This window comes from Chlorocebus sabaeus, chromosome 8 (assembly GCF_047675955.1).
Source record: "Chlorocebus sabaeus isolate Y175 chromosome 8, mChlSab1.0.hap1, whole genome shotgun sequence".
In the NCBI taxonomy this organism is placed as follows: Eukaryota; Metazoa; Chordata; class Mammalia; order Primates; family Cercopithecidae; genus Chlorocebus; species Chlorocebus sabaeus.
The window spans coordinates 77430868-77455291 of record NC_132911.1 but is presented as its reverse complement, the minus strand read 5'-3'; the positions used below and the strand labels follow the sequence as shown (position 1 = coordinate 77455291).

Sequence of the window (24424 nt, the reverse complement as noted above, 5' to 3'; positions counted from 1 at the left end):
GCCTTAGCAGAGAACAAGTCATCCCTGCCGCTTAGGCATTTTCCTCAAAAGCCCAATGTAATTATTATTTAGCCATCCTTTACCTCTGTTGGGTACTCACATCAATTTCCAGGAAAGGTGAAAAGGAGTTTTTAAGCTAGGTATCCTCAAATGTGTTTAAACTCGTTCAAAACTTCTCTCATCCCCTGTAGTAATTCACCAAACATGTTTAATAAGAATTAAGAGACCCCAAGTATTGAATCAGTCATTTGTGCTGTCTGTCAAATAATCTCTCTCTTCTAACCTGAAACAGATGACCTCGCCCAAACCACTTTAATCAAAACAACAATGCCCTCCCGCCCCCATTTTCTTCTAATTTTTGTTTGATTAAATATAGAGACCACAGCTACTCTGTAGCATCAAAGAGGCTAGAAGGAATGTTTTGCCAGACACATAACTTGTCAGGTACCTCAGGCTGAGACCCTGGGAATCGTAAGAAGATACAGATACATAACTTGAATTGCGTCTGAGCTTGGGTTGGCAGCCGCTGCTGAGTAGAGGGAGAGGATGAAGTGAGATCTGCTGACCTATATGAATGGTCTAATAGAAGGGGAATGATCCAATTAAGCACTGCCCTAGATTCCTCCTGCAGCATTCCTCTGATCTCCATTGTGTATTCACGGCTGGGGCTGGGGACGCAGGAGGCCCCAAGAGTCAAAGGAGCCGTGCCCGATAGGAGTTGCTTCTTCCAGAGACAGTGGCTGCATTGAGCAGATGAAGATGCGGAACCAAGGACAAGTATTCCTGAAATATGTTTTGAAAATTCCTGTTGAATGCATATATTCAGCAGCATGCCAGGGCCCTTAGTAACAGCCCGTTGGGTGTTGTGACAACAGCGTGGGTGTGATGACAGCAGCATGTGTGGGATGTGACGATATGTGGAGGCGGAGCTGCGTGAGCTTGAGGTTGGGTTTTGATTTCAGTGGGAGCTCTGCACATGGTAGGACTGCTGGTTGAGGTCTTCGCGGAGGGGATCATCTCAATGAGAAGTGACTTCACACAGGAGGCCCCGCTTCCTGACAGGGTGAAGGGTAAAAGCGCAGCTCCAGAAACCAGAGTGCTTCCCAACTATGTAAAGTTCCCCTTTTAAAAAGTTCGGACATTCAAGATGGCTCTCAGCATGTATTTAGGGGTTTCTGATTTCTATATGGAAAATGTATTCTCAAAGGCTATTTCTATAGACTGGAAAAGTATAGCTTTTTTGGTGCAAATCTAATAATAAAGCCTATCCGAAATAGTTCATATTATATGTATTCACTAGGAATTTATTCTTCATGTTAGAAGAGGAGCTTGGTTTCTTGGCTTCTCTTCTGTGACTATACACTCTCAAAGTAACAGCGTCCTTTAAATGTTATTATTCTGTTTCAAATTACGTCTCTGCGTTTACCTTAGTAATATAAAAACCTTGGCAGATTAACACAAAAACAGCAGCCGTTAGTTGTTAAAGAAAAATGAATATAGGAAAGTTCTTTTTGAAAAAAAACCTTAAGATGAAAATGTGATTACTTTCATGAAAGTAGGCTTCCATTCAATGAAATAATTTTGTCAGGTTATTTAGTCATTGTAAGGAGTTGGAGTGATTTAAATGTTTTATAATGCACTGTTGTTTTCCACGAAACTCTAGTGTGGCCCTGTTCCCTGGCCACAGGAATGTAAGAACTTCTTGGCAAGTACCCTGACTAGGATCGGATGGGGCAATGTATAATTAATGTCAAGTGTTACTGTCCTTCTCCAGTGCCACCCACTGACCAGCATCAACTTCTTCCTGTTCTTTCTGTATTCAGAGCTTGGTTTACACCACTTTGGTTCCAAATATATCTGGATAAAATGTTGATTTCCCCTTTGGAGAATATACATGACAAGAATCAGATTCATGTAACAAGAGGTAACTTTCTCATATCTTTGAATGGGTTCAGAATAAGCCAACGTTAAAAAAAAAAAAAAAAGAAGAAGCCAACGTGTTTTGCAGTTAGAGATAATATTCCAGTTAGTGAATATTTTTTAAAAGAAGCTTCTACACTGTGGCTACTTTGGGGGTGTTTTTGTTGTTGTTCTCAGTTTTTTAGCTTTCTCCTTGAGCCTCACTTGACGAGTATTGGGAAAGAATGTCTGGCAACTGTTACTGAAACCTCAGGCTTTTTCTCTCTCTTATTTCTGTAAACTTAATAGACAGGATTACACCCAAAGAACTGATAAAGTAAAAAGGTGTTTGTACATTAAATGAAAGAAGGAATGAGAGTACAATTCCTGGATTTCTTAGAATAATACTGAACAGGGATCAAAGTGGAAACCATGAGATTCAAATCCATTATCATGAAGCTGAATTGTCTAATGAGGAAAACCATAATGGTGAAAACCAAAATTGCAAACCAATCCTAGGACCAATTTTATTTTATGGAAGTAAAGCTGAGAATTTTAATGAATTAGTTCTTCCTGTGAGGTTCCTGGGTAGGAAATTTTAAAAGTCAAATTTAGGAATGAAATTTAAGGGTTGATCTCAATGGGAGTGATATTCAGCAGGTTGGTGTTAGTGTGCCTTAGTATGCCCATACAGGTTGTTAAAATATTGAAATACTTCCATGTTGCCAATATCTGCTATTGGTAAGTAGCTATGGCCTTAAGTCCTCAGTGCCCTCCACCAGCCCCATGCCTAGGTCCCTCTCTTGAGACCCCGTTCACCTCCACAAGACCCAGCTACTTAAGGGGTCACACCCAGTGCAACAAGGGAGTAGCTCAGGCTCTGCCTCAGCCCAGGGTGGCAATTAATTCTGCTCGGCTGGTGCCCATGCACTCCCTGCCTGGTAGGTACTTTGCATATCATGCCTATCCTGATGAAAATTATGTGAATAAAAACAGCTAAAATGGGGTACTTCAATGGAGAGGAAAGTCAGACAAATACAAATATTACACCAAAGAAAAAACTAAGAATGGTATTTAAAACCCAGATTTAAATAAATTCTGAGCAAAGCCTTAGCATCACAGGGACGTGGGAGATGTTCTTTTCCTCCCCCATCTTTTTATTTTGGCGGCATATCTTTTTTGTACCAAATCTCTTAGGCTGGAAAGTATAAAATGAAATTCCCTTATGACATCACCACCAATGGAAATATGAGAGGGTGCCTAAGCCTAAGTGGTCCATTTGAGATGAAGATTCAAGTACGCATGTAAGAGCGTGGAGGCCACACAGCCCCTGGCGGCAGACATGTTGGCCCTTATCCGAATGGGGTCCTTGGGAGGGCTGTGGCCTCCAAGGGCCTAGGGTTGGATGCCAACCTACAGCCTATTGGATTGTTGATTGTCATTTAGATAGTAACATCTGAAGGGAGGTGATTTTTGGTTGTTGAAATTTCTTTCTGTGTATTTCTAAGCTGAGGTAGATCTCTTTAGTATTCTTGCCATTTTCCATTGGAAAACAGATATCTGACTGCACAGTCATCGTTTCTATCCCTTTCAGTGCCCTTGATGAGCTAGAAAAGACCAGCGGATTATGAAAAAAATCTTAATTCATGGATATAATATGTCCTGAGGAAAACTTAACTTCAAACAATTACCAGTGCAAGTTAAAGATGTCAGGGCTAAAAGAATGTTTGAGTAGCAATATATTTATTGTATCAGAGAATCAAAGATTTGGGAACATTAAGAGACCTTGGTTTCATTTGGTAAATGTTGTTACTCGGTACACTGTGTGTGTTCACTACTCAATAAAATGTTTTGTACAACTCCTGGAATTTGAATCTAGCAGCCCCTGTACTGTTTCCATTTTTAAATAGATGCCCAAATGTGTTTGCATATACATTTTTCCATACTTGAAAAATATGTCGTCATAGAGAAAATATCAGTGGCTCTAAACATAGAGAATGTTATCAGCCCCAGTAACCCACATAGGAACGGTAGGAAGAGAATAATTATCTGGTAAGACAGAATGCAAGAGAAACTCCCCAAGACCTCTGAATATGGGCCCTATGCCCATTCCTGCCTCCACAGCGGGACTGTTCTGCCCCCTCCCTTCCTGCCATGAGGAGCACCTGCTCCCTCTGCCTCCCATTTAGCAAACTCTTCCTCTTTCATGTCCACATTTCCAATTTCTTTACTTCTTCCTTGAAGCAAGGACTATATTGTACACTTAGGAGGTGTTCAAAGGATACCTGACTGAATGAATGATTGATAACTCTGGGCAGATTTCAGTTATTCTTTCTCCATGTAATGCAAGATGAGAGGTTCCATTTCTTACACTGGATTAATTTAGGCTCACCTATTTTAAAGCGGCCCTATGTAAAGTCTTCTATATCATGAACTGGGATCTGTTTTAAATAGACCACACTGTATATTTTAGATTGCCCTTTTGTGCCTAATCTCATGGGGCACATTTATTTATGCCCTGTTTGGCTTTTGGTTTTTAACTGAACAATGCTCCACAACAAGATAGAAACACATGCTATTCACAGATCTGAAGATTTTAAGGGTATTTGTCTCGCTGCTGAGCCTGAGTCTGCCCACTGGAGAGCATGTCCCATCGTCATTCATTTGTGCCAGTATATGGATCCTTTCTCACATGGGTCTAGACATTTAACCCATCTTCTTAAACTCTAAAAACAGCCAGTGAACTTTGATTTGGATGACACACTCAGACACTAAGCCTCAGCTTCTCATCCATCCGTCCGTCCATCCGTCCATCTGTCCATCCATCCGCCCATCCATCCATCCATCTAATATGTATTGAACATCTACTATGTTTTAGGTTCTGTGTTGGGGCTAGAGAGATATGTACATCACGCCCCTTGGTCATGGCCAGGTGGTATACAGAGACACGTTGTAGTCTCACATATCGGTCTGATTAAAAAAAAAAAAAAAAAAAAAACTATAACAGATATATGGGCAAAGCATTCTAGAAGTGCAAAGGACAGACACAAAATTTGGGGAGCACTTTAGGGGAGGAAATGACGGTAGTTTTTCAGCTGAAGATAAGAGGGTAGGGCCTTTTAAGGACAGGGAATAACCTCAGCAGAGGCACAGAGCACCCCTGGGCCTGTCTCTGGGGGTTGTGAACATACCTCACACTCCTGGTTTGGGCTGTCTGGCCTGCCCTGAGCTGAGGCTGCCCCAGAGCCCAGTGGGGACAGGTCCCACTTTCTCTCTAGGTCAAGGGAGGTCTGCTGTCAGTGTCTGGTGCAGCAACAGTGAGCCTCCTAAACACGATGGCCTTTGACTCCCAACCTGTACTCCTGGCTCCCAAACCCTCCGCCCTGGCCACACAGCCCCTGAAAGAGTAGTAGTTTGACCAGAGACCAAGTTGCTAAGTTCCCCAAATCAACCTCACGACCTCTCCTTCAGGAGCCTTTGCAAGTGTAAACTTCCCTACCATTAGATAGCTGTGAGTCTCAGAGCCAGCGCAAGCAGAGCAGGCAGTAGACTTTGTGACCTGCACCTTTGTATGAGGAGATGGGATCCAGATGGCCCTTCTGCCTGCACCAAGCCATGTTTTTGGTAAGCTTGCACATGGTAGAATTCTAGAGTCATGCCGCAAACACTGAGTAGGATGAACTGGCTAAATGTTTCCGTCTCCAGTTGAAGCTGAATCCTATCTCTAAGCATGAGCTGGGCTTGGACTCCAAGGTCCTGCCTAAACCACCTCTCTCCTAGTGGTGGGAGGACCACTTGACGGCTCCGCAGCCATCACTTCCCACATCTCCATAGGCTGCAGCTCTCACTGGGCAACCATTGTCCTGTGGAGGGGCACAGTCCCACTGTGGCTTTACTATAAAGTCATTTAAAGCCATGATCTGTGTGTGTTAATATACGTCTACAGACCATACATATTAATCGCCGCTTGAAAGAATGCCCTCATTAGTCTTTTCCTTGCCTAATACTCTTACTCTTCTCTCTTTAAAAATAAGATAATGTAAAATGCCATTCAAATGGAAGATGTCATCATGGTCTGTTATTGCTATTTCTGTGCTGAAGAACAGAGTGGATGGATAAATGATTGGCATGTCCTGTTGGGACAGAGTGACCTAGGACCCCATTCCATTGATTCCTAATCTTCCCTGCCCTTGTCTGTTGCCACCTCTGATTCAGGGACTGAGAAAACATCCCTCCATACAGATACATAGATCACAAAAAGAAGTCTCTCAAATTCAGTTTTATGGTAATATTATCAAGAAGCAAAAGTAACTATGTGAGTTGAAGGTAGGCCCACTTAACATTGTAAAAATTAGGTTATAGCTGCAAACGAAATCAGCAATCAGATAATCCAAGAAGAAATATAATTCTTCAGGGTTCCACAAATTTTAAATTTGTCCAGTTGGTGTCATATCACAGTTACTGTTTAATATTTTGGCATGTGTAGCAAAACACAGTTTTATGTATGTGTGGCATTTTAAAAACTAACAACCTAAAGTGCAGAATTCGTGACTGCTAGATTGGGGAACGGAATTCCTTTTTTATAGCTTGCTCTATTGAGAAATAATTTTATTAACCTCTATATTCATTAAAGATAACTAATTTTTAAATAGTCTAATATTCTGAGGGTTTTCTTTGTGAAAAATGTATTTAGAATTAGGTGATCTTGAGTAAAAGGAACACACATTTAGTAAAAGTGCACATTTGTTTCCTGGCTACACAGACATGCATCCGAGTGACAGCTTGAAGCTCAGCCCTCTGGAGTGGAGTGGCTGCTGGAGCAAGTCGTCACTTCAGAGAACTGGCATCCTCCCAGAGAGAGGGCAACACTGACCCACACCCAGGAATTTGCTTTCTTAAAACAGATACATGCCTGATCAGTAGCTTTGTATCCTTTTCTAAAAAAAGATGTTATTTGTGTTACCAGAGTTTAATTTCTTGTTGGTATAAAAATGAAAACAAAAATCTACCTATCCTAAGAAAGTAATTGCCTCTTAAAATTTTTTTTTCTCCTTCTCAGTTCTAAAAAGAGATATCTATTTTCAAACTGGTTTAGCTACTCAAGCTTCAAAGACCTAAGCACTTGTGCCAATTTTCACCAGTTTGGTTTGGGTAGGTAACAAGGTGCCCCTTGATTTTTCCCAGACAGCTCCTAGAATCTAAAGTTGCTAAGTTCCCCAAATCAATGTTTGCCGAGTATATTTGTACATTCGGTGTCCGTATAGAGTGTAAATGATGGGAATACTGAGCAAAGAAATGGGAAGATACGCTTATGTAGTCATTGTTTGTAACATCAAATGATAGCTTTTACATTCTTACTCAAATTCACGTGTTTGGGATTAATAATTGCCAGTTCATGAATATACGGCATAATATTTTATATGCTACTACGAGTGAATTTTGCTTCTACGGAAATGCGTTTTCCCTTTAACAATAATTGCCAACCTCTTTTTAAAAAATCACAGGTGTTTCTTTTGCTTGTTTCTTTGTTTCTTTTTACTTTTCTGCTTTGTAATCACATTTTAGAGGTGAAATCTAGAGATTATATTTTTTGTTAAGAAACCTGCAGCTGCGAGTCTTATCTTTGAGAATTATTCCTGCTCTCTTTCAATGTCTCCTTGAAGACACCGAGTCAGAGTCATTTACTAGCCACAAATACAAAATGCATTAGGTTTTAACAGCAGATCTAAATTAAAAACTCAGTAACGTGGAACAAATGGACCCCTAGTTCATTTCCAAACTAAAACCCTAGTTACATTTTATTGTTTCTAAACCTTTCTTACTGCAAACCATCAATCCACTGACTTCCTTCTGGCTCGTTGGAGCTTTGAACTGTACCTTTACGGTGCTATAAATTAGCATGTCACTGAGATACGCTGTCATTTGCATTAATTTCTTTAGAGTCAAGGTTGTCTGTCTTTGAAGACATCTTTACAATACTTAGAATTCTCTCAGAAAAGCAATGCCCAACTAAAAGATGTAAAACATAAGTTTCAAAAATATGTTTTGGCTTTTATCTTAGGTTGGAAACTAAAAATGGTCAAAGTTACGTGTGCAGTTCTGTGATCCAGAACTCATGTTCTACTACTTCAGTGTTACTGCTTAAGGCACAGACGTTTAGTGACAGGAAGGAGAGGGCGAAGAGCACAGCCCTGCTCTCACCCACCTTAAGACAAGGAGCCATTTTAAAGATATTGTTACAGGGGAAATGGCCAGGGTCATAAAATTGTCAATGAAATGCACTATCATCAGGCTTTCCGTGGGATGCATGGCAGGAAAAGCAAAAGGTCTCAGCCAAGGGGGACGGGGCCCCTCCAGCACTGGGTGGGCTGGGCCCAGGCGAGGTTTGCGAGAGTGGCCCTAACCAGGTGCTGCAAATGGCCCCTGTGAGCCTCCTCAGAGCAAGTGTGCAGCAGAGCCCCTCTATCCTCTGTCACAGAGCCGGGTGTCATGATAGGGAGAGAGAGGGGTAAGAGAAGAGGCAGTGGATACTTACAGGGAGCCTCTTGAGAGAAAAAAGAAAACCCTCAGTTCCTCCCCTGGGAATCTGAAACACTAGAAAGCGAGCCCCTGGATGCATCGGGAACTGTCTGTCCAGGGTGGCACCTGTCTGAAGGACTGTGTCTGCCCTGGTCCTGGCTCAGCCCTGCACTCAGCTCCTTGCTCTGCCTTGCTCCATGCTGCATGCTGCAGAAGCTGATCCTTCTGTGGAATTTGTTTTCCAACCTTCAAAAACAAAATTACTTGGGAGGGTAAAAGAAAACCAAAGCCTTCAGTCCTTGGGCGGCATGCCACCAAACTCCTTTAACTCCAGCTTTGGGTTATTGTGTCCCTTTGAAATAGACACGGTTTGGGTTGAACCTGCACTTCCTAGCATCTGCAGAAGAGAAGGAAGAATATACTATTTTTAAAAGGAACATTCTGGGAAGTGTACAAAACCTGATCATTAAAAAAATAAAAGCCAAGCCCTCAGCTGCACAAACAGCCCTTGTTCTCCTCCAGCAAGGTCTGTCAGGAGTGCCCACCTTCCTCGCCCTGAGAAGAGCAATTAAGGAGACCAGGAAGCATTGCTGAGTTGGTCTGCTCTCTCTAAAGCCTTTTCAATCACCTCCTTTGATCTAGTTGCGGGGCGAGGGCGGAGGGGGGGAATGGCGGGGGTAGCCCAGCCTGCTTCATGCCTCAGCCGTATTTGTAGGCACTGTGTTAGAGAAACGCTTTCTCTCTCTTAACATATTTTTTTGAATCTGAGTATACACATCTGTCTTTATACCCAGCCGCTTTTCTGGCCCCAAACAAGTTCTCTGTGAGTTTCCCCAACTGAGCTCAGTGGGATCTCTGTCAGCTGCAAGATTTATGTCATCTTGTCCAGTCCTGAGAACTGTTCCTTCAGCTTTTCACATCTGGATCTAATTGGAAAGACATTAAGTGCACTGGAAAAGCATATTTTAGGGCAGTTCTTTATAGACACCCCTATTAAAGAAGCTGACGGCTATAGGTTCAAGTGGGATGAGCCAAGACAACATCTCAAAAAGTAGAAAGCACAAAATTATGAAAGAGCTGCTGGAAATGAGAAGGCCCTGTTCAAGGATTACGTTTATAGGGTTGCTTTGGGAGAGAAATGTGGCATGATGCCTGCCAACTACAGGCTTTGCCAGCAGCGTGTGGGATCAGCACACGGATAACTGGGTCCTTCGGTGTTTGTGAGGACGGATTCCTCCTGGGCCTGGTCTCCACATCCTCAGGTGCTGGCATTAGGGTGTGTATACACAAACATCCTAAAAGAGCAGGAGGGTGGCTGGTAACTACAAATGCCGTCACCTTCTTGCCTCACTGTCTCCTTTAGGGCAACCACACCCTGAGATGTCTTGATACATAACAATAGAAGCATCTAATCAGCTTGGAGCAAAAACAGCACATGCACTTGTGTGACTTTAGCAAAATCCCTCATTCCCTTGCTTTCTCCTGATTTTGCACACATTGTTAGGTTTCAAATAAACACACCCAAGATTGAAGGCAGAGGGTAGTTGAGATGATCAGCATTATACAGGTTTTCAGACTTGTGACTTGTGTTCAGAAGGATGATGAAAATCAAAGAATATTTGTCATCAGAAGAATACCGATACTTTGCTTTTCTTTACCTGTATTATATTTTGAAGCCCTGAACTTTCCAGTTGCTCCAGAGCAGTTGAACTCTGAAGTCCTAGCCCCCAAATATCTTATTACTAGAGGATAAAATGAGTCTTTAGTTTCCTCTCCTTGGACTCCACCTCATCTCATCCACGGCTTTGGTTAAACAGGGATTCTTAACCTTTTTTGAGCCATGGACTCTTTGGCAATCGAGTGAAACCTAAGGACCTCTTCACAGAAGAATATTTTTAAACTACGTAAGATAAAAATGCATGCAATTTCCCTAAGTTATGTCGACATACAACTATCACAATATTTCGAAAATAAGTTTTTGCTATAGTCATAAATGTGTTTAAGACATTGGCTAAAAAGACCTCCAGTTGGTTTAATAACTTTACTTCTAATATACTTCCAATATTTCCAATATTGTGCCTAAAGAAGTAAGTTTCTGTTACTTATTAATATGTATTTTTAAATGTCTAAATTCATAGAGGCCCCAAATCCATGCACCCAAAGTTACCCACCCTGGGTTGGTTTGAAGGCCATTTGGTTGTCCACTGATCCCTTGCCTCTGCCAGCCGGGCATATCCTGCCGCCCTTGTCCAGGACTGCATCTTGGAAGGTATCTGGCCCTCCATGTAGCCCTGTGGGGAAGCTGCTGCTCCCTTCTGAGTCTGCAGAAGGTGCCCAACAGGCTGGGTCCAGATAGGGACCCTCTAGAGCTCCTCCTGCCAGAGGCAGGAGTAGTGAGGGGGCTCCCTGGGAAAGACCTCGCCCCGACTCGACCCCACCCTAAGCCCTCCTGGGCCTCAGGAGTCCAGAGAGCCAACCAGCAAAAGTGGTTGTAACAAGGAGGGGGTAGGCTGGTGTAGGAGCTTAGTCAAGAGGGAGCTTAGTCTGTCCTGCAGGTCTCTTGCCCGTGGTGTACCTCAGAATGTGGCTGCATTTGGAGATAAAATCTTTGAAAGAGGTAAAGTAGCGATGAGATCATAAGAATGGGCCCCAATCCAATCTGACTGGCTTCCTCAGAAGAGGGGATCAGGACACAGAGGTGCCAGGTGTGCTGCCCGGAAGGAAGGCCCTGGGAGGACGCAGCCAGAAGGCCGCCACCTGCAGGCCAAGGAGGGACCCATCCTGATGCTTGCTCTTGAACTTCCGGCCTCCAGATCCCGGAGAGCACCGGCTGCTGTTGATGCAGTGGCGGTCTGTGGGATGGTGCTGCGGCGGCCCCAGCAGATGCTTACGGCCTAACTCGCCTGGCCCCCGCCCGAAGGCAGCTGTTGCTGGCCCACGCCTCTTACCCGGCCCGGCCCTGTCCCCACACCTTGCTCCTGCGCCGGGGGCCGACTGCAGCTCATCCTTGAGGAAAACCCAGGCTACCCCTAGTCCAGGAAGTCTTCCCAGCCGCGGCCAGGCTGCAGGCCCCTCCTCAGAGCACCCGCTGTCCGCGCGCACGTGGCGGTGAGAATATTCCCGCGCTCCGCACTGGCCCCCAGCGCCCACGGCGGGGACTGCTGTCCACCTGTGTTCCCACAGTGCAGGCACGCGGCGTCCCAAAAGGGCTGGGTGAACACACCCCGAACCATCCCTCTGCTGAATTGTCCTTGCTCTGTCCACCAACTCTGATTTGGGAAACAGATAACCCGGGTTCAAGGCAAGGTGGGTCATCTCCCAGCCCTGTGACATGGATGAGTCGCATGACCTCACTGAGACCCCAGTTTCTGAGCAACTGTGAGCTCAGGACCAGGTCGGTGTCTCTCAGCCCTTTTAAGATTTGTATCTCCTAGCCGGGCGCGGTGGCTAACGCCTGTAATCCTAGCATTTTGGGAGGCCGAGGCAGGCTGATTGATGCCTGAGCCCAGGAGTTCTAGAACAGCCTGGGCAACACGGTGGAACCCCGTCTCTATTAAAATACAAAAAATTAGCTGGGTGTGGCGGCGTGCGCCTGTAGTCCCAGCTACTCGGAAGGCTGAGGCAGAGAATTGCTTGTACCCGGGAGGCGGAGGTTGCAGTGAGCCAAGATCGCACCACTGCACTTTAGCCTGGGACAGAGCGAGACTCTGTCTCCCCACCCCCCTCAAAAAAAAAAAAAAAAAAAAAAAGACTTGTGTCTCCTTTTAGCAAACGTCAAAATCCTATATCCTTCTTTCCCAAAATGATCCCTGACCCATGAATTCCTTTAAGCCAATATGCTTATGCCAACATTTGCTTTCTGTAGTTTAACACTCATGGGTGCCTGCAGCTGGGAGGGAGAGGAAGCAGTTTAGGCAGGCCTATTTTAGGATTTTGCCTGGGGTCCTCCTTGGGAGGGTCCAGTCACTGTGCACCCGGGTTAGTCCAGTGTAAAGTCAAACTAGAATTGTTTTGGGAATGGGTCAGTGGTGGAAACGAGGAAGTGAAATTGGAAGATGTTGGCTAAAAATCCCATCGATGGATGCCCTAGCCAGTGTGTGCTCTCATGGGAATGTCCCGGTGTGGCTTGACAGAGAAGACCAGCCCTGCTTCGCCTTCCGGAGCGGGGTAAGGTAGATTCCTCTCATGTTAGATCATCTCACTTCATTTCCTGATAAAGATGAAGTGTCCCCTAGCCACCCAGAGGCGGGAGGAGAAGGAAAACTACTGCTAACTTTCCGTCGGCCTGACCTCCCCACCAGTGCAGGTGGGAGGCGCCCTGGTTCTTCCAGGGGGTCCACCTCGTGGTCAGCGAGGCTCCTTCGGGTCCCTTCCTTTCCAGGCCCTGGGGATGCAGCTGCCCTCCTGTTCTCTTTAAAGCTGCTTTTACCCACAACTTGTTACAAATTTTTAAGAATGCAATTTGACATTATCTATCAAAATCCTATATTTGTCTTATAGATGTAGTATTTGCACAAAATGTCTGTAGAGGAATATCCACTGCAGCATTTTTAGTAAGAACTGGACACAATCTAAATGTTTATTATTATGGGACTGATTAAATCAATTATGGTATAGCCGTACAATGCAATGCCATGCAGCTATTAAAAAGAATGAGATAGAGCTGTTTATGGTATCTTGAAAAGATGTCCAAGATGTATTATTATTATGTGGGAAAAAAAAGTTGCAGAATTAGCATAGTGATTCCATTTGAGGAAAAAACCAGAGGTCCATATATGTGTATATAAGAATATAACAGGCCAGTTGCAGTGGCTCACACCTGTAATCCCAGCACTTTGGGAGGCCAAGGCAGGCTGATCACGAGGTCAGGAGTTCGAGACCAGCCTGGCCAGTATGGTGAAACCCTGTCTCTACTAAAAATACAAAAATTAGCCGAGCGTGGTGGTGCACGCCTGTATGTAGTCTCAGTTACTTGGGAAGCTGAGGCAAAAGAATTGCTTGAACCCGGGAGGCGGAGGTTGCAGTGAGCCGAGATCTTGCTGCTGTGCTCCAGCCTGGGTGACAGAGCGAGACTCTGTCTCAAAAAAAAAAAAAAAAAAAAAAAAGAATATAACAAATAAGATGATGCACACCACACCTGACTGTTCATAGTAGTTATTCTGTCACGTGAGATTGGAATTGACTGAAGGGTGAGACAATATGGGGGACTTTCTTTTAACATTTAGATATTCTTAAACATTTTACAATGAGATTATTAATTTTAAAATTAAAAATAGGCACAATGGCTCACGCCTGTAATCTCAGCACTTTGGGAGGCCAAGACAGGAGGATCACTTGAGGCAAGGAGTTTGAGACCAGCCTGGGCAATACAGTGAGACCCTGTCTTTAAAAAAATTAAATTAAATTAAATTAAAAATGTAAAATACTGTTTTTCCAAAAGCACAGTTCTAATTTTGTTCTTGTCTTACCTTGCATTTAGATATAATTAGACATTCACAGAATGTAGTAGAAATAGTACAGAGAGGTCCCACGTACTCTGCAGACAGTCTCTTCTGGTGGTTACATCTCACTGACCTGTAGGACAGTACCCAAACCCAGAGATCCTTATTAGTAGAACACATGTGTTGCAGCTCTGTTCCATTTTATCATGTGTGTAAGACTCGTGCAACCACTGCAGTGATCGAGATACAAAACTCTTCTGTCACCATGAGGCTCTCCCTCGTGCTGTCTATTCTCCCTTCACCCCTACTTCCCCACCATCCCCAACCCTGGCAACCATGAATCTGTTCTCCATCTCTATGCTTTTATCATTATTAAAATGTTACCTAAATGGAATCATAATAGTGTGACTCCTTGAGATGGACTTTTGTTCACTCAGCTTCATGTCCCTGCGGTCCATCCAAGTTATATCAGTAGTTTGTTCCTTTTGATGGCTGAGTAGTATTCTATGGTATGGATGCACCACAATTTGTAACCCATGTTTAGGGATATTTTGCTTGTTTCTAGTTTTGTGTACAGATTTATGTATGGATATAAATTTTCATTTCTTTGGAATAAATGCCCAGGAGTATGATAGCTAGGTTGTATGCTAAGTGTATGTTTAGTTTTTTATGAAACTGCCACACTATTTTTCCAGAGTGGCTGAGCCAGTTTACAGTCCCATCAGAAGTGGCTGAGGATCCAGTTCCCCCGAATCTTCTCTAGCATATGGTGGTGTCACGACTTTTTTATGTCAGCTGTTTTAACAGGTGTATATAACATGGTCTTAATAGCTAGTGATATTGAGCATCTTTTCATGTTTGTCATCCGTAAATCCGGTGAAATGCCTGTTTGTGTCCTTTGCCCATTCTCTAAATGGATATTTTGTTTCCACTGTTGAGTTTTGAGAGTTCTTTTTGTATTCCAGATACTGGTCCTCTGTCAGATATGTGGTCTGCGAATATTTCCTCCCTGTTGTAGCTTGTCATTTTCCCCCTTATCGAGTCTTTCACAGAGCATAAGTTGTAATTTGATGAGGTCCAATGTATCCATTTTTCTTTGATGGTAATTGTGTTTTAAAAAATAAAGCTTAAAATGTTTTGTTTTTTGTTTTGTAATTTTGCACGTTTTTGTTTTGTAATTTTGTTTTGGGGGTTTTGTTTTGTGTTGTATGGTTTTGGTTTTGGTTTGGTTTGGTTTGTACTTTTGTATTAAAAAAAAAAGAATAAGGGACTGTTGCCGCCATCTCTTCCTTAGGATTCATCTTCCCCCAACCTGACTGCAAACTGGAGTGCAGCCCTGAAGAAACCCCTTCCTCCTCTGTTGTCCCTGAATATTCACACGGGGGCTGTTTCTGTTTTAAGTGAAACAAAATAGAGACAGAATAAGATTCTGGATTTGTCTAAAGTTCTATAGTCCTGCTCACTCACCTGTAACTTCTGACTTCTTTCTTGGCTGATAAGGACGTCTGGTTCGAGTTTGGCTCTCTTTTTATTCTTGAGGTTGAGCTTCACTAGAAACCCTCCCCACTATTCTTTGTCTTCTAGGAATGCAGACTCCCCGTCTAGGCGCTCCTTCTAGAGGTGAAGAGTGTGAGGACGCCTTCCTCTGAAGGCTTCTCCTAGCTTGAAGACACAATGAGAGTTAACAAAGGATGGGTCCCTTGCCCACTGTTAGCATGTGGTCCCTGTGTCCTCTGGAAGTGTCTTCACAGGGAGGCCATCTTGAGGAGGGGAGAAAAATGCAAGTATTTCTTGGCAATATTAAAACACAGAACACCAGTCTTAACATCGCCAGGTCACCATGCTGGGCTTTGTGAGCCAGGCATCCACATCTACTGACTACAAATGGAGCAACAACTCCATGCCAGTGTTAGTGTTAAAGATACTGAGATACATAAGACCTAACTCCATCCTGTTCTAGGAACTTACAATTTACCTTAGCGGGATAGAACAGAGATTCCTCAGCAAGTGAGTACAATGCCATGGTACCACTTGCAGTAGAAACCAATTACTCACACCTGCTTCCTCAGAATTCTCAGCTCACAGTTACACTACTCAGCCTCTCATGGAGTTAGGTGTGGTCGTGTCACTGGGTTCTGGTCAATGGAATATGAGGGCTTGTTTATTCATTTATTTATTTATTTATTTATTTGACGGAGTTTTGCTCTTGTTGTTGCCCAGGCTGGAGTGCAATGGCGCGATCTCGGCTCACTGCAACCTCCAACTCCTGGATTCAAGCAATTCTCCTGCCTCTGCCTCCAGAGTAACTGGGATTACAGGTGCACTGCCACGCCCCGCTAGTTTTGTATTTTTAGTAGAGACGGGGTTTCTCCATGTTGGTCAGGCTGGTCTCGAGCTCCTGACCTCAGGTGATCTGCCCGCCTCGGCCGCCCAAAGTGCTGGGATTACAGACATGAGCTGCAGCGCCTAGCTGTCACTCTTCATTCATAATATTCTCCTATGCACTACCTTCCATTTTATTTTCTCTTCCATTGGCTAAAAGGAGAGGAACATAATGCTGGTCTAGAGGAGAGCAGAGTCACAAGATGGAAGGAGTCTGGGTCCCTGACTGACTAGGGTCTACTGCCCAGGAACACCCACTTGGGCTTTCCATAAACATTGAGATTCTGGAGTGTTTGTTTAGCAGTTAGCTTACTTTAATCAGTATCCAGGTCACAGAAATCACAAGTCACTACTTTTTTTTTTTTAAGAGACAGGGTGTCACTCTGTCACCTAGGCTGGAGTACAGTGGAGCAATCTCAGCTCACTGCAGCCATAAACTCCTGGGCTCAAACAATCCTCCCACCTTAGCCTCCCGAGTAGCTAGGACTACAGGCACATGCCACCATACCCAGCTAATTTTTATTTTTTAAAGGCAGAATCTTACTATGTTGCCCAGCCTGGTCTCAAACTCCTGGCCTCAAGCAATCCTCCTGTCTTGGCCTCCCAAAACATTGAGATTACAGGTGTGTACGCTGCACCCAGCATCTACTTTCTTTCAAATCTATAAAGGCTTTATTGAGAAGGTGCCTGATATCCCTTGGGGCTCATCCCACATTACATCTAGACACTATGAGTACTACTTACATTTACAAATTAGGATATTGCCTTGTTGCTTTCTATGCGTGTATTCATTCATTCATTTTCCTCCTTTGAAATGTCGTTTTACCCTTATTTGGCTAATAATACTAGCTATACAAAGCACTCAGTTGCATGCTGCCAAATTCCAAATAGCTTATTGCTTTTAGAAACCGCCTCCCCCTCTGACTTTCAGCAAATTCTTCTAGCCTTTTGATAACTTAATTCATATCCTTTCCACATATTTATCCAAAGATGCAACTTTTTAATTCTGGCACAGTCACCCTTTTTTTTTCCCTCCTGGGCTTTGATACTACCAGATGCTAGAGGAAAAACATTTGCAATATGCCTACAATCTATTTCAATATATAATTCTATCCAATTGAATGTCAGGCATTTCTAAAGAATGTTGTTCGTTGATTTAACGTCCCTTGCCCAAGTTGAGGTTTTGATTTGAAATTGCATATTGGAATGCTTTGTGTTACATTTTGCCCCAAATTTATAAATCTATCATGAATTCTCCCTTCTATCTTGCTTCCTTAATAGATGAACCATCAAGAATGAAGTTTAGCATGATATCTTGAGAAAGCAAAAGAAGAAAATCTTATGCTTTTGAAAGGGAATGTGCCCTCGGGCAAAAGTTTTAAAAAATTCTCTGTCTCATAATACATGTTAGGAAATGCCAATTGTCATGCATGCAGCTTAAGATGGATTAGGATTCCATCACTGATCATGGAATAAATTCTTATACTTTTAATCTTACAAGTTCATTTGCGCCAAGCAATTAGAAAAAAAACTGTGTTTGGATATAGTAGAATGTGTCGACCCTCTTAAGAGTACTAGCAGTTTCTAGAAACAATTTAGCAGAATTTTTTCCAAAAGTATTTGGCAGGCCTCATATCCCCATGAGTATACTAAATTTCTTCTCATTTAGGGGTGGAGGTAGGTAAGGGGGACCACTTGTGACCATATTATTCAAACACAGTAAATCTCTTTGTATAGTTACATTCTTAATGAGGATGTTTTGCAGAAATCAGGATGCTAGCTTTTTCTTTGAAATGGTTATTTAAGTATAGACTTTAAACATTACTTTTAAATGGGGTTTAATGGGGTTTCTAAAAATTGCCAAAGCAAGTGTGGTATTGTTGGTGATGTACTTTTCTTTCAGTCGTAACTAAAAGAAGATATCATTTACTTCTTGAACTTTACAGTGACTTTGCATTTGTGTTTGTTTAAAAAAAAACTTTCTAGAAAAAAATATTAAAGTTTGTCCCAATAAAGTTTCTTCCAAAGTTGTGATAATATAATTGACATAAAACAAGTTTAAAACACATTAGAGACACATAATACTTAACTTACTTCACTTGAAAGACCAACGTTCAGCAGCTACTTCCTCCAGATGGATTGGTCTGTAAACATCAAGTGAATCGTTAGTTCTGGGTTTCAATAAACAGGGGAAATAATCTGCTCCCTAATTTCCATAGAAAACTTCTGAGAATTAATGAAACTGTATATAAGAGGTGGCTATATATTCTTCCACATGGGTACTGTTTCTAACCACTCATTCATTCTTTTAGTCATTCAGCCAATAAGTGTCTAGGGAGGGTCTACAATTCTAGATGTTGAGTATTCAGCAATGAATAAAGCAGACAATGTCTGCCTTCATGGAACTTATTCTCTTTTTCTTTTCTTTTCTTTCTTTTTTTTTTTTTTTTTTTGAGACTCCCTTTTCTTATTTTTTATTTTTTATTTTTTGAGTCTCCCTTTGTTGCCCAGACTGGAGTGCAATAGCACGATCTTGGCTCACTGCAGCCTCTGCCTCCCAGGTTCAAGCGATTCTCCTGCCTCAGCCTCCCAAGTAGCTGAGATTACAGGTGCGTGCCACCACACCCAGCTAATTTTTGTATTTTTAGTAGAGATGGGGTTTCACCACGTTGACCAGGCTGGTCTCGAACTCCCAACGTCAGGTGATCTGCCTGCCTCGGCCTCCCAAAGTGCTGGGATTACAGGCGTGAGCAACCGCGCCTGGCCAGAACTTACTTGCTAATGGAAGACACAGATACTAAACAAGTAAATGGTTAAATATATAATATAATTTTAGGCATCAATAAAATTTTAATGAAATCTTGCTAAAACTGAGGCAGTGTGAGGAGCTATGAGAATATAAGGGTAGGAGTGGGGTAGTTTGACTCCTTTAGATCCAGGGGTCACAAGGAGGGGACATTGGAGAAGATACCTGGATGAAGCAAGTGAGCCATGTGAACTGGGAGGAGTGTCTCCAGTCTAAGGAAAAGCACAGGAAAGTCCTTGAGACAGGAGTTAACTCAGGGAGTTCTAAAAAGAGCCAAGAGGCTGATGTGCTGGAGACCTGGGGGCTGGGAGCATGAGGTAGGTAATGAGCCTGGAGTTGTAAATGGGGTAGGATCATGTAGGGCTTTGGGGCTGTAGTCAGGAGTCTGGGTTTTGTTCTAAGAGAAATGAGAAGCCCCTGAGGATTTGAATAGGGTAGTGACTGGTTCTTATTTACATTTCAGAAAAATCACTCTGGATGTTTGCAAAGGGTTGCTTTGAGTGAGCAGGGATGGACACAGGGGTGCAAGTAGGGAAGGTACAGCTTGTGTCTCTGGGAGAGACTGACAGTGGCTTGGGCTAGAACCGTAGCAGAGCAGGTGGTGAGAAGTAGGCTCCGAGTACATTTCAAAAAAGAACCAACAGAACTTGCTAACGGGTTTGATGTGGGAGATGAGAGAAAATGGAAGCAAGTGAGGCTGATTGCTAGGGTTTTTGCCTGAGCAACTGGTGGAACAGGGACACCATTTCCTCGGGGAAGAGTAGTTTGGGGGTGGTCATCAAGTTTCATTTCGGGCAGGTTTGAAATGCTTATTAGACATCTAAGTGGAGAAATCCACTAGGCAGTTCAACATGTGAATTCTAGGGCGGGAGGCCAGGCTAAAGATAGGGATTTAGAGCTATCAGTATTTATAAGGGATTTAAGCCATTGGCCTCAGTGAAATCATCTAGGGAGAAAATTTTGATGGAGAAGATAAGAGGTCCAAGAATGGGCTTGAAAAGTCAGGAAGAAGGAAAAGCCAGCGGCAGAGGAGACTAAGAGCTGAAGTAGGAGGAAAAGCAAGATGACAGCGGTTTCCAGAAGCCAAGCAAAACCTAGTCTTCCCATATTAAGAAAAAAATGGAAGCGGCTGATTAACACCCTTTCAGGTCCTGCACCCTGAGCTTCGCTCTTAAGAGGTTCCTGGACTTGGCCAGGCTGGTGCTGTATCTTGAGCACTCAGGTGACACATTCTCTCACTGGACTGAGGTGGGATGATATAGGTAGTTCAGAATTCAGCTCCAGAACCAGGCTGCCTGAGTCCATATTCCAGACCTATCAGGAGCAAGTCATGTGGCCTTGTACAAATGACTTCCTCTATGTCTCCGTCTCCTCGTCTTTAACTGCGAATGAGAGTCAAACCAATTTGTGGTTACTGTGAAGATTAAGTGAGTTAGGAGATGGCAAGTCCTTAGAATGAAGGCTTCATCATCAGAAGATGCTTTCCTATTTACTAACTGAGATTTGTACTAGCTCAAGGTCATATGACTGGTAAGAGTTGGAGCTGCTCATTGAGCCCAAGTTTGTTCAGCTACCAATCTCAGCCTCTTTCCCACCCCTGTCACTGCAGCCTCCACCTCCCGGGTTCAAGCAATTCTCCTGCCTTAAGCTCTTGAGTAGCTGGGATTACAGTCATTCACCACCATGTGAGGTTAATTTTTGTATTTTTCAGTAGAGACGGGGTTTCACCATGTTGGCCAGGCTGGTCTCGAACTCCTCACCTCAAGTGATCTGCCCGCCTCAGCCTCCCAAAGTGTTGGGATTACAGGCGGAGCCACCACGCCCGATCAAATCTCAGCCTCTTAACCAGCTTGCTGTCCTGCCTCCATACAAGATTCAGGGAGCTGGAGATGGTGCTTGACTTTTGCATGCAATGGGGGTGCTGGAGCAGCTCCTGTCAGCTCACAGTGCCAGCTGTGCACACGTCTTCCCAGCTGCGTATCAGCCAGGGTGGAGGTGTCAACAGATGCTACACTTAGGGATTTTCCCCCCACCAAGAGTCAGTTGTTAAATATTTACCAGCACAATACTGTCCATGGAGAACCCCCCAGGAAGTCCAGACACATCCATCAGTTAATCCCCATGGTAGGATGGTTTTGCTGATGCAATCTTCTAAACGGAGACGTTGAGGAACCAGGTATAGAGGCTTTCTCACATGACCAGTGGTGAAGCTCAGGTCCAAATGTGTCCTCCTTACAGTGGGAGGGAAGACAGCTTTTACCAGCAAACCAAGCTCCCCGCACATTAGGTAGTTCTAAAGGCCCCCTCTCCGATAGCCCTTCTCACGTTGCAAGTTTGCTGGTGCTATTGACCTGTGTGGCTTTGTCTCCCTGAGCGGGACTAACTCTGAGTATCAGGGAGCCTGAAAGATGAGAGGCCTACACAGCTACCTGCCTCCCATCTGACATTTGGCCCTGAGGGAGTGGGCGTCACCCAGTCTTAACATCTAGCTGCCCTCACTGGACACAAGGTTCTTTCCTGTTTTGAGCCCGAATCCGTTTGCCTGCAGCTTCCACTCCTTGGGTTTGGCCCAGCCTTCCCCAGAATAAGGCACTGCCCTTTACTACACCACGGCTTTGAAACTGCCGGGGACACTCACTGCGCCCTCGATTCCCACTCGGCCTGGTGGCTGCAGCCAATCTGAGTGACTTCGTGCCCCAGCTCCCTGTGGCTCACCCCAAATGCTGCCTCTCTGGGACACCTCCATTTCCTCCAGGGCGACTTGAGCACCACCTCTTGGTGTCATTGCTGTATGTCCTTTCCTCACAGTCGTCTGGTTCCACTGCCATTGCTGTCCTGCCTGTCTCCCTGCTGGGACGCATGCCATGGAAAGGTGGTGACTGTCTGTTAGCGCCCGGTGTGGTGCCTGCTTCTCCATGAGTATTTGTTGAATGCGTGGCCATACCCCAGTGGTGAGTCAGACAGGCCAGGCCCGTCCTTCAAGGAAATAAAGACAGACTGAGACCAGTGCCATAAGGGAAGTAAGCATAGTCCTGTGATTTGTTGGGGGGCACACTCCAGACAAAGCGGTCAGGGGAGGCCTCCCTGGAACTGAGACCTAGAGCTGACGAGCAGCCTGTGGAGAAGGGATGGCCGGAGGGACCAGCCAGCGGGAATCCCTGAGGCAGGAAGGAGCTTGTCCCAGCAGAGGGACAGAAGAGCCCAGCACAGAGCAGAGGACTGAAGGGGTCATGGTGCGGGGGCCCTCGGAAGAGGTGTGATCGCCTTCCAAGGGCAGGGGAGGCTGCTGAAGGGTGTAGGTGGGAGGCGGCCCGATCCTGCCGTGAAGAGGCTGCTGCAGCAGGAGGGCAGGCTTTTCTCTTCTTGCCTGACTGGCCTGTCGGGAGTGGGCAGAGGCAACTAAGGGTCCCCTGGCACCTAGGCCTCTCTTCTCAGGCCCCGCCTCCCCTCCCCAGGCATCTCAGCCAGACCCTCACCTTTCCCTGGGCCCAACACCAACCTTATACCTCAGTGTGACTTTCAGTCCCCCTTTAAAAGATGTATATTCATTTTTCCATGGCTGTGGTGACAAATTGCCACAAATGTGGTGGTTTAAACTAACACCAATGTGTGATCTTGCAGTTCTGGAGGTCAGAAGTCTCCCATGGGCTCACTGGAGCTATTGAGGTGTCCCCAGGGCTGAGTTCCTTTCTGGAGGCTCTAGGGGAGATGCCATCTCCTTGCCTTTCCAGCTTCTAGTGGCCACCGCATTCCTGGGTTCATGGCCCCTTCCTCCGTGTTCAGAGCCAGTAATGACCCATCCCTCACACCCTTCTCCGATCATCATGTCTCTATCTCTGCCTTCAGCTGGGAAAGGTTCTTTAATTTTAAGCACTTGTGTGGTTAGATTGGGCCCACCTGGGTAATCCTGGCTACTTGTCCCATCTCCAGGTGCTTAACCTGATGCTATCTGCAAAGTCCCCTTGCCAGATAAAGTAACATATCACAGGTGACATGGATTAGGACATGGGCATCTTTGGGGGCCATTATCCTGCACACCACAGGACTCCTAGATTTTAAAGGATCAATCAAATACAGTGTGTGAACTGTCAGGATGTAGATTCAAAAACTGACTTTAAAGGGCATTGTCGAGACTATCAAGGAAATGTTCACATAGGTATTTAGATGATATAAAGGATTTAGAATTAATATTGTTAAGTGTGTTAATGGCATGTATCTTTACCTGATATTTGATTTGGAATATTACAGGAAAAACATGGAGTGAGACACCTGAAACAAGATTGGCAAAATAGGCCGGGCACGGTGGCTCACACCTGTAATCCCAGCACTTTGGGAGGCCAAGGTGGGCGGGCCACCTGAGGTCAGGAGTTTGAGACCAGCCCGGCCAACATGGTGAAAACCTGTCTCTACTGAAAATACAAAAATCAGCTGGGTGTGGTGGTGCATGCCTGTAATCCCAGCTACCCGGGAGGCAGAAGCAGGAGAATCGCTTGAACCCAGGAGGTGGAGGTTGCAGTGAGCCAAGATCGCGCCACTGCACTCCAGCCTGGGCAACAGAGTGAGACTCTGTCTCTAAATAAATAAATAAATAAATAAATAAATAAATAAAAGATTGGCAAAATACTGATAATCCATCTGGGTGATGGATGAGGGAGCTTCAGTGTATTATTATCCTTTGTTCTTTTGCAAAGATTTAGAACTTTTATTTTTAAAAGTTAAAAAAAATACATAGATAAATATATGTGTAAAATCAGTTGTAAGAGGTTAAGGAGACACATGTGGAACAGAGCTAAGGTCTGTTCTGGCTCCGTCTTTGCTGTCATCCCACCACTAGGATGGCCACCATATGTCCCAGGAAAAACATGAGGCTCACTGCATCCCTCACCCACTGAGAGAACCTGCCTTTACCATCTTTTATGCTGGGGCCTCTATTTCAATAAAACCAATATTCAGAATTAAACAGAACTTCAAAGGTTATCTTGTTTGACCATCACCCCCTCTCCCCAGCCCTGCCACATGCAATCCAGGAATATGCTAAGTGCAGCAAAAGTGATGAAATAACCGTAATGTAAGGTTTTATCAATTGCTTACTCAAACCAAAATGAAATTCCTAAGTAGAGCTGTCTGTGCCCATGTTCAGCAGGAATGCTTCACATTTTTGTTGGAGTTGAATATCAAAGAACCAAGACATCTCAAAGGGACCTTCCCAGCGGTGAGGGGCGAGGGGTGGAGGCAGAACTCAGCCATGATTGCCCTGCAGAGCCAGGCTCCTCTCGGGCGAGAGGTGCTCCGCTCGGGTCCCTCTGGTTCAGGATATGCCACCACCACGGTCTTAGGCAAAACCCCAATTGTGGAGTCCTCCCAGATAAGGTTTCCC

The 24424-nt window shown here is 44.4% G+C and overlaps 1 protein-coding gene across 4 annotated transcripts in view; it reads left to right on the top strand.

Moving 5' to 3' along the window:
* Nucleotides 1-24424, top strand: part of STAU2 (staufen double-stranded RNA binding protein 2) — a 333819-nt gene that overhangs the window by 293888 nt on the left and 15507 nt on the right. For 2 of the 4 annotated variants that reach the window (XM_008000893.3, XM_008000891.3), the window contains one exon: nucleotides 6662-10436. The exons of the other annotated variants lie outside the window; for them this stretch is intronic. In XM_008000893.3, the coding sequence (XP_007999084.1) occupies nucleotides 6662-6685 (24 nt within the window). In that variant the 3' untranslated portion in view covers nucleotides 6686-10436. Of the gene's footprint in view, nucleotides 1-6661; nucleotides 10437-24424 lie in introns of those variants that run through there. 4 annotated transcript variants of the gene reach the window in all.